The sequence below is a fragment of the Lissotriton helveticus genome, chromosome 9, assembly GCF_964261635.1.
Source record: "Lissotriton helveticus chromosome 9, aLisHel1.1, whole genome shotgun sequence".
NCBI lineage: Eukaryota > Metazoa > Chordata > Amphibia > Caudata > Salamandridae > Lissotriton > Lissotriton helveticus.
In genome coordinates this window covers 911,566,765-911,576,586 of record NC_136070.1, presented here as the reverse complement: position 1 = coordinate 911,576,586, position 9,822 = coordinate 911,566,765, and the positions used below count along the sequence as shown (strand labels likewise).

The window sequence follows — 9,822 nt, the reverse complement described above, 5'->3', positions numbered from 1 at the left end:
GGGACAGTGAAAACTTGTGGATGGGAATGTGCTCAGAGTACTTCCTAGTGGCTGAGATTAATTCACACATTTAGTAAAAATTAGAAAACTGAGCTGTACACTTAATCATGTGACTGTTGAAAAATCTTAGTTAGAGACCTCTTCAAACCCTCCGTTAGGGTAGGAGTTGCTTTCGGCATTTGTTCATATGTTACACTAAGAGGCAGGTTTTTACATTTCACATAAATGATTATACCTTCCTGTCCTGTCTTGCAACTTGCAACAAGCACCACCACAACAACAGAGCCAGGTTGACCCATCTACCTTGTATTAAATGAAGTCATCTTCCCCACAAAAGTGAAAACCTTTCATAAATTAGTTGAAGATTAATTATGCACATTACACAGTAGATATCACAAAAATATTGCTTTATTAAATGGAAATGTAGAAATCTTTACACAAAGCAATTAACAAAGAGACAATCCAGGTACTGTGAAATAAAATGTACAACCAGGAGTAAACATGCTGTAAGTTAAGACATTCACATTGACTACCGCAGGGAACACAGCCATTGTGGTCAGACAGGTGCATGCAGATTCATTATTTTGCACGCCGCAGCACAGTTTATAGTGAAAACTAGTAACAAGTAAGAACACAGTTCAAAGGAGTTGTTTATTTCCCAAATATATGAAAGCCAGAGAAGTAACATTAACAGATAATGTACTCTGGAGGAGAGCAACAAAAGATGCAAGATTAATTTTGTTCAGGTTTGAGAGCCAGAAATGTGAATGAACACCCATTATCATCATCAGCCCCATCTCTCGCCCTGCAGCAGCCATTTATTATGGGATTTCAACCCCAAAATGTCAAGGTTCAAGCACTGTTTTGAGAACTCAACATAAAAGGCATCAGGAGAGGGAGTCACAATGATTGAAAACATGTGTTAGGCTCAATTAGAATCATCTATCTACAAAAGAAAAGTTTCAGGGATGATACAAGCAGCCAGTCATGTATCATCCCGCTGCTATATCATAATCTAGGTGATACAGTCTTCTCCATTTTCCCATACACCCTGTAATGTGCCATATCTTGTGCATCACATTCTGTTTGGTGCAGTGTATGGAAAGCAGTTAAAGGGTTCAGTAGAATACTTTTTAGATTTTTTTTTTACTTTCTAGGTTGAAAGCATTTTTTAAAAACACAATATTACAAAAAGACACCTGATTAAAACTGCTAACACTCACCTAAATGCACATTTTGCAAACTAGATTTTGGTGTAGAAGTACATTTTTTTCAGATAATGTCAACTAAATTCATCTAGTTGAGAATGTTGTCAGTATTGGCAGATATTTCTGGTTCAGGTTAATAAGGAAATTGACCAGAGCTGCACATGGTGGTTAAAACTGGAACCTAGTATTCAATAATGGATGTCTGGTTTCACAGAGGACAACATTGCCACCAGATTACATCTCAAACTAATCGAGCTTCTAGAAATTAACCTGTTAACCACTTTCCTATCTTTGCTTCGGGTAACTGGATAATTTCGATTGCCAGCATTTCCAACATCTTAGAACTTAAGATAAACGACTCATTTCTGTAGGTTTCTACTGATTTGATTTGTCTTACAGTGATCAGTGCTATTAATTGTTGACGAGGCCTCCCTGCCATCCGTGTCATAATTTGGAGATGAATTGACAACACTGGTCAGTTGTAGAACATGTCTGGCAAAAGCAAGGACATGGAAGAAATAATAATGTACTTTAATATGTAGCCATTTAGTAAAGCGCGAAAAATACTAAGCATGAAAAGAAACAAATGGAGCTAGAAAAAAAGGAGATGTGTTAGGCAGTACATTCAAAAAGGATTGTAAATACAGAAAATGTGTAATTGTTAAATGTGTTTCATTCAAATGTTCTTGCCAACAGAAAACCATATTGAATAATTCCTTAAATGGTAAAATGAGCAAATTGGGAACAATATCAATGACAACTTTAACACCACCATTTGTTGTAGTATTGAATGAGAAAATTTGCTGGCAACCTATCAAATCACTAATGTCTATGTTCTGGGTGAACAAATGAAAATTGTAATTGGAATACAAATACACATCAATTCATTGTATATGGAAGAACTGACAATCACAAAAGGAGTATCAAATTGATTTCGTTTATGCACACACCGCGTTTCATCAGTGAAGGTAATCATTTAAAATCACCATCTTTATTTCTAATTTTACAGTAAGGCTCAAAGCTCATTTACCAAGCCTAGCTTTTAAAAGCAATAAAACCAACCGAGGGATGCTTTTAATTTCCCCCCCCCTTGAATGGATGATGAATTAACAATCTCAAGCACCACTTGTTGACATTGTGCCACAGGGGTTTGTAAAGTAGGTTACAATGTATATTTTTGAGAACCTGATCTTTTATTGTTGCATTAATATATTAAATACTCAGTGTTCCAATATGCAAACAGAGGTTTTGCTATAACTGGAGTACTGCAAAATTCACATGCAATATAAATATAAATGTAGCTTTGAGTGGTTTTATAAGAAACGTATAAGCGACCACTAGTTTTGAAGATTTTAATGCATACTTTTTGAAATTGTTAATTTTTATGCATCATTTAAAATTTTTATTCAGGCTTTTCAGAAATTTTAAAACTTTAGGTACGATTGTTCACAAAACCTATAATCAAAGGGTGCAGTCTTCAAGAGAATTTATTTTGGAAGAACATTTATTGTAGGTTTAAAGTGGCACGCTCTCCCTTAATAAATTGCATATTGGGCTTCACATTAGCTGTATTTTTAAAATGAATACTTCCTCTGTGTAAAACAAATAGGAACAAAACGTTAAAGGTGTTGTGTACTTAGAGTAGGTTAACAAAATGAGTACAATGGATGGTTGCTACCTGTTGTTTTGCTGCACCACTGATCATAAAAAATGCAGTTTTCCTTACCGATTTAGTGCATGTTCTAAATAACATGCAAGAACAAATACCAGGTTTTAAATCATGATCTAGGAGATTTTATAATAAAAAGACTCCTAAAAATATTGCTTTGCCCCAATGTGGAGTTGGCGCATTACGGATCTCATTAAGAATTTGTTGGCACCTGGAAACAATCCAACTTCAGGAGGAATCTCAAAGTACAAACCACCAGCTGATTTCCTGCATCAAAGGAATAATATTGTAGAGGAAATTCCACTAGTGAATTTGACTACGTATTTGCTGTTTTCTTCAGAAATTGAAGAATTTTCTGTTCCAATAAATTCTAAATCAGTCCCTGTATTGTTTGACATAAGATTTCTTTAGGACAAACTTTCCCCACAAAATTCAATTGAGATCTCTCACATTTGCTGCAAAGTATCCACTGGCGCTAAGTCACATATAGAGCAAACATATCCTTCCCAGAGTTGGTAATGTCAGTTTAGTCCATATTTCGACTCCAGAGTTCTAGTTGTCCACATGATTTCACATGGCTGATTTCAACCATTCTGCAACCTGAAGAGCAATCTCCTACAAGAGAAGGACATCATGGTTATAATCTTAGATCACAAAGAACATTCTCTTCATAGTATGATAAACTGTAAGTAACACAATTGGGGAACACCCAAACTTTCACCTGGCAAGCAGCAGTGTCATCCTCTTAAGAAAAGGCTTTTCCCAAAAAAAGGTTTCACAGACAGTTTCCTTATATCTACTTTCAGCACTTGTTAATATATTTTTAACTGGACAGATATGTTCTGAGTGTCAGGAACAATCTTCCACTGTGCCTCAGAGTATACTCACTGCCTGGAACAAATAAAGACAGCTGAAACCCCATCTCTCTACACTATTTATGTGAACTTCCATTGACTGGCTTCGATCCTGACTCTAATGAGCAGCATTCTCTCATCTGTCCTCGCTTCAGTACTGCTGCTTGACAACACAGTGCATTATTTGTGTAGCCCACGCCCACCCCAACTTCCCCACTGGCCAACATAACAATTCTGGAACACAGCTGGTTCTCAGGTCTTCAGAAACATGAAAGGGCAGTCTCTCACTACAACGGGACCTCCATTCAGGATCATTTTGTTTTTCGAAAACATGTTGACCCTTAAATCTGTGAATTGTAGGGAAAGAAAGTACTGTTTGCAACATCCATTCTTTATAGGAAAATACATTTGTAGCTTCATTATCCTCCAGGAGATATGACAACTAAATTGAAGAACCCTACTGAACACCACAAAGTAACCTCTGTCTCGAAGGTAACAATCATTCAGGTATTTGCCTATTGAAGCAATATCTTATCTCCTGGAGGTACCTCTAGCTAGAAATAAGTGGCAATAAGAAAAAATCCTAAGAGACGCTATGTCAAGTTTGAGGTGGGTGCATTGTCTTGTTTCAAATCAGTGCTTATTATTATAACTTGCTTTTATAGACGACAGAATACTCCAGTGGTACCATTTCTAAGTGCTGCAAATAACAGATGTCACGATCGCTCAAATTATTAGCACTCACTTTATTTCCCACGGAAGGATGGAAAGCTGTCCCTGTTCGATTCAAATCCTTAGGCTAAGGATCTTCTCACACACACCTCTTGCCAACTGAGGTGTTGGGAGTGTGATGATCTGCACATCCAACAGAAGATGGTGCAAACTAGGGTAGTATTGATCAGATTCTATCTTAACTCCTCATCTTAAAACATTGTATCTTCAATTTACTCTATTAATACAATTCTACATGGGTTATATCTTCCTCAATTCTGCTAACATAGCTGTAAAGCTTACATCAAAAGTCTTTAACATGTAGATAATCACATCACAAGACACTGTAAGGAAAATGCTATTTACCAGTATGCATCTGTTCTTGACATGTAGAGCTGCAGGTATACACTTTGCATAGATCGCCATCTGGTGTTGGGCTCGGATGATTACATGTTGTTTTTGTCTTCGAAGAATTCTTGTAGTCACGAGACCGGTGACTCCTCCTTCGGTGTACAGTGCGCATGGGCTTCGGCTCCATCGTTAGATTGTTTTGCCAGTAGGGTTAGATGGAGTAGTGAGAAATAGAGAAGTGTCCGTGCGTGATGTATCTAATTAAGATAATACTGGATCAGACAGAGGTATCCGGGGAGGAGGGTGGCGGTGTACAACTCTGCAGCTCTACATGCCAAGAACAGATGCATTCTGGTAAGTTGCATTTTTTTTTTCGAGGCATATGAGCTGCAGATTGTACACTTTGCATAGACTATAAAGCAGTATCCTCCTTAGCGGTGGCTCTGTTGCAGTAGTTTGAAAAAGTGTTTTTAATACAGCCTGGCCCACACTAGCTTGTTGTTTTGCTTGCACATCTACACAATAGTGTTTTGTGAAGGTGTGTGGCGTGGCCCAAGTTGCTGCTTTGCATATGTCATCTAGAGGAATGTTTCCTAAAAATGCCATAGATTACCCTAGTTTGAGTGTGGAATGAGCTCTAGGGGGAATGGTTAATGTGCGGTTAGCTTTAAGGTAGCATATTTGTACACATTTTACAATCCACCTTGCAATTCCTGTTTTAGATATAGGATTGCCTTAATGAGGTGGGGAGAAAACTACGAAAAGTTGTTTGGTTTTCCTAAATGGTTTTGTTCTTTCTATGTAATAGAGCAATGCTCTTTTGACATCAAGAGTATGTAGCGCTCTTCCTGCCACTGAGTCAGGTTGAGGAAAGAATACTGGTAGCTCAACTGACTGGTTTAGATGGAAGGCAGACACTACTTCAGGTAGAAAAGTAGGATTTGTTCTAAAAACCACTTTGTTATGATGAATGTGTAAGAATGGTTCTTGTATGGTTAATGCCTGGAGTTCGCTCACTCTTCTGAGAGATGTGATGGTGACTAAAAATGCTACTTTCCAAGTAAGGTATTGTAGTTCACATTTGTGTAGAGGTTCAAATGGAAGGCCCATTAATCTGGTAAAGACTATATTTAGATTACACGCTGGAGAGGGTGGAGCTCTTGGTGGAATTATTCTTTTAAGCCCTTCCATAAAAGCTTTAATTGATGGAACTTTGAAAAGCGACAGATGTCTGTTCTGCAAATAGGCTGCTATGGCAGCTAGGTGTAATCTTATTGATGTATACGCTAGACTACAATGTTGTAGATGCAAAAGGTAACAAATGATGTTTTGAGTGGAAGCATCTAGTGGGTCAATTTTATTGTTAGAGCAATAAATGACAAACATTTCCCATTTTGCAGCGTAGCACGCTCTTGTTGTAGGGCGCCTAGCTTCTTTGATAACGTTCATTCATTCCTGTGGAAGATTGAGGTATCCAAACTCTAGGATTTCAGGAGCCAGATCGCCAGGTTGAGCTGATATGGATCTGGATGTCTCATCTCTCCATGGTTCTGAGTGAGAAACCTGGGAGAGAGGGGCAGCTTTTGATTTGGCACTACTGATAGCTGCAACAGAGTTGTGAACCATGGTTGTCTTGCCCATGTTGGAGCAACTAGGATCATTGTCAGGGAAAACTGCTGGAGCTTCCTTACCAACAATGGAATGAGTGGGAGAGGCGGAAAAGCGTAAGCAAATTTTCCTGACCAGTTCATCCAAAGAGCATTGCCTTTGGACAATGGGTGTGGATACCTGGATGCGAAGTTTTGGCATTTTGTGTTTTTGTGTGTGGCGAACAGATCTGTGTCTGGCTGTCCCCACATGTGAAAGAATGGAAGAAGAACTTAAGGATGAAGTTCACATTTGTGGATCTGTTGTGTCTGAGCAGATCTGCTATTTAACTGTGTACTCCTGGTACATGTTCTGCTAGGAGGTATATGTTTCGCGGAATGGCCCACCTCCAGAAGCTCTGTGCTAGACGGGATAACCCGAGAGAGTGTGTCCCCCCCTGCTTTTGTATGTAATACATTGCCATCATGTTGTCTGTACGTATTAAGACAACTTTGTTGAGGAGTTGCAGTTGAAACGATTCTAGCGCCAGAGAGATTGCTAACAATTCCAGATAGTTGATGTGGAATTGTTTTTGCTGAGCGGTCCATAACCCTTGAGTGGTTTGGTTTTTGAGATGTGCTCCCCATCCGGTGAGCGACGCATCTGTTGTTAGCACTAGCTGTGGAAGTGGCTCGAGGAACGACCGCTCTTTGGCAAGGTTTTTTATGTTCCACCACTGCAGAGAGCGATGGGTACAGTCGTCTACCAACACCAAATCTGTTAGTTGACCTTGAGCCTGGTTCCACTGATGTGCTAGACATTCTTGTAATGGGTGCATTTGTAGTTTTGCATGAGGGACGAGAAAAATGCATGATGCCATAATTCCTATTAGTTGCATGAACACTCTTGCTGGTAGAGTGTGTTGCGGTTGAAATCTTTAAACTAGTGTTTGTATAGCATTTATCCTGATGAGATTGGGATAAAGCTTTGGCTGTGAGAGACTTCACTGTTGCCCCTAGATATTGTTGCATTGTAGATGGTTGGAGATGGGATTTGGCTAGATTTACCGTGAATTCTAGACTGTGAAGCAACTGTATTGTCTGAAGCGTGTGTTGCACACAGCTGTCTTGGGAGTTTGCTTTTATACGCCAATCGTCTAGGTAGGGGAAGACATGAATATCTTGTCTTCTGAGGTGGGCTGCAACGACTGCGAGGCATTTGGTAAAGCCCCTGGGTGCTATGGTGACTCCGAATGGAAGCACCTTGAACTGGTAGTGTTGATCCTCTACCACAAATCTGAGATATTTCCTGTTAGAGGGATGTATTGGAATGTGGAAGTAGGCGTCTTTTAGATCTATAGTGGAGAGAAAGTCGCCTTGCTGCAGTAATGGAAGCACTTGTTGTAAAGTGACCATGTGGGTCTGAATGAATGTAACAGTTTAGCCATCTGAGGTCCAGTATTGGTCTTAGAAAGCCGTCTTTCTTTGGGATAAGGAAGTAAAGGGAGTAAACTCCCGTCCCTTGATGAATTAGAGGAACTGGCTCTATTGCATCCTTTTGTAACATTGCCAAGACTTCTTGTCTGAGTAGCGTTAGATGGTCTAATGACATTGGGCGCTGTCTTGGAGGGATGTTGGGGGGTGTAGAAGTGAGTTCCAGGCAATAACCATACTGGATAATTTGTCTTACCCACCTGTCTGTTGTGATGGAATTCCAGACCGGTAGGAACTGTGAGATGCGTCCCCGGACAGGAGTGGGATGATCGGGGGAAGCGTAGGGAAGTCACCGTTTATTGTTAGGGGAGTTGCGGGTGTTGTTACCTCTGCCTCTACCCTTGTTGCTGTTACCTCTGTAGCCTCCTCTATTGTATCCCCTAGAAAAGGAGGCTTGGTTGGGACTCTTATAGGAGGATGTAGGGTGTTCTGATGTGTTAGTTTTGGACCCTGCCCTGTAAAAGGAGCGACGAAAGGAACCTCTGGTAGATGGTGACTGTAGGGCACCCATAGACTTTGCTGTTTCTGTATCTTTTTTAATTTTTTCTAAAGATGCATCGACTGCAGGTCCAACAAGCATTTACAATGCAATGGTCTCGGCATTATTAAAGGTAGAGCTATTGGCATTGCTCATGACATTTGTTTTCATTTTAAAAAAAATGGTATTGTCATTTAAAATGGCAATAGGTAAGCATTAGAGAGTAGTAGAGAGTAGTCGCCGACACAGAGCCACACACACACAGCCACACACACACACACACAGAGCCCCCCCCACACACACAGCCCCCCCACACACACAGAGCCCCAGACACACAGAGCCCCCCCAGACACACAGAGCCCCCCCACACACACAGAGCCCCCCACACACACACAGAGCCCCCCCACACACACAGAGCCCCACACACACACAGAGCCCCCCCACACACACACAGAGCCCCCCCCACACACACAGAGAGCCCCCCCCACACACACACAAAGAGCCACACACACACACACAGCCCCCCCCACACACACAGAGCCCCCCACACAGCCCCCCACACACAGCGCCCCACACACACAAATGAAGGATTAGAAGTAAACAAAATATTAAAAAACAGTGCAGTGGCACACATGGAGGGTGAGTTTAAAAAAAACTAAATCACGAAGCACACATTAAAGGGTTGCATGCAAGACTGTAGTGTGTGTGGCGCCACTTAGTACACTGTTGCCAGTGTCCAAGAGTTATGTCTGGGGTGAGGTGCAATATACTGGTCCTGACAGGGTGCCATGTTAGTGGCAGAACTGGGGCTGAAATGAGCTCTTCTGGAATATTCTGCAATATATCATACGTTAGGGGAATTGTTCACAAATGTTAATCAACCTTCAACACACCCAGAGCTCAGTACTTCTAGTCTACTGCAACCTCCGCCCACGGCATTGTAAGGGCACAATCCTTCAAGAATGTTTCTGTATAGTCTATAGACTCATTAGTGTTGTTTGTACTGTATCGCTTTTTTATTAGCACACATATACATCGTTGTGGCTATTTTCAACACATCGTGGCTATGTGGCCGTATGGCACATACATCAATCTGCTTCCTGCAGTCCTAGCAACTGCTGGCGTGTTGTAACTTTCATACTTAGTTGGCAACAGTTTAAGAACTGGCATCGGAGAAACTGAAGTGGAAGAAAAGCAATGCTTTTCTTTTTGCAATGGAACACGGAGTACATCGTTTCATAAACTAATTAGCACAATGTTATGGACAGTTTTAATGGTCCTGATGAAGTCCGCAGACATTCATTAAGCTGTGCACTGCCTGTGGGAAAACGAGAGCCCCAGAGAAGCTCGCATATCCTTATTGGGTAATCCAGCGTGTGTGGGTGTGTTTTTTTGGAAAAGGTTCAGTTTGCCCTATTCTCCTGTAATCATTTGTTACTAGGGTGGCGTTTGCCAGCTCCGCTCCCACAGT

The 9,822-nt window shown here is 40.8% G+C and overlaps 1 protein-coding gene across 1 annotated transcript in view; it reads right to left on the bottom strand.

Moving 5' to 3' along the window:
- Window positions 1–390: 390 nt before the first annotated feature.
- LOC144781987 (thymus-specific serine protease-like) overlaps window positions 391–9,822 on the bottom strand; it is a 115,614-nt gene continuing 106,182 nt past the window's right edge. Inside the window, exon 12 of the mRNA XM_078661087.1 lies at window positions 391–3,492. Within this exon, the coding sequence (XP_078517213.1) occupies window positions 3,448–3,492 (45 nt within the window). The 3' untranslated portion in view covers window positions 391–3,447. The remainder of the gene's footprint in view (window positions 3,493–9,822) is intronic.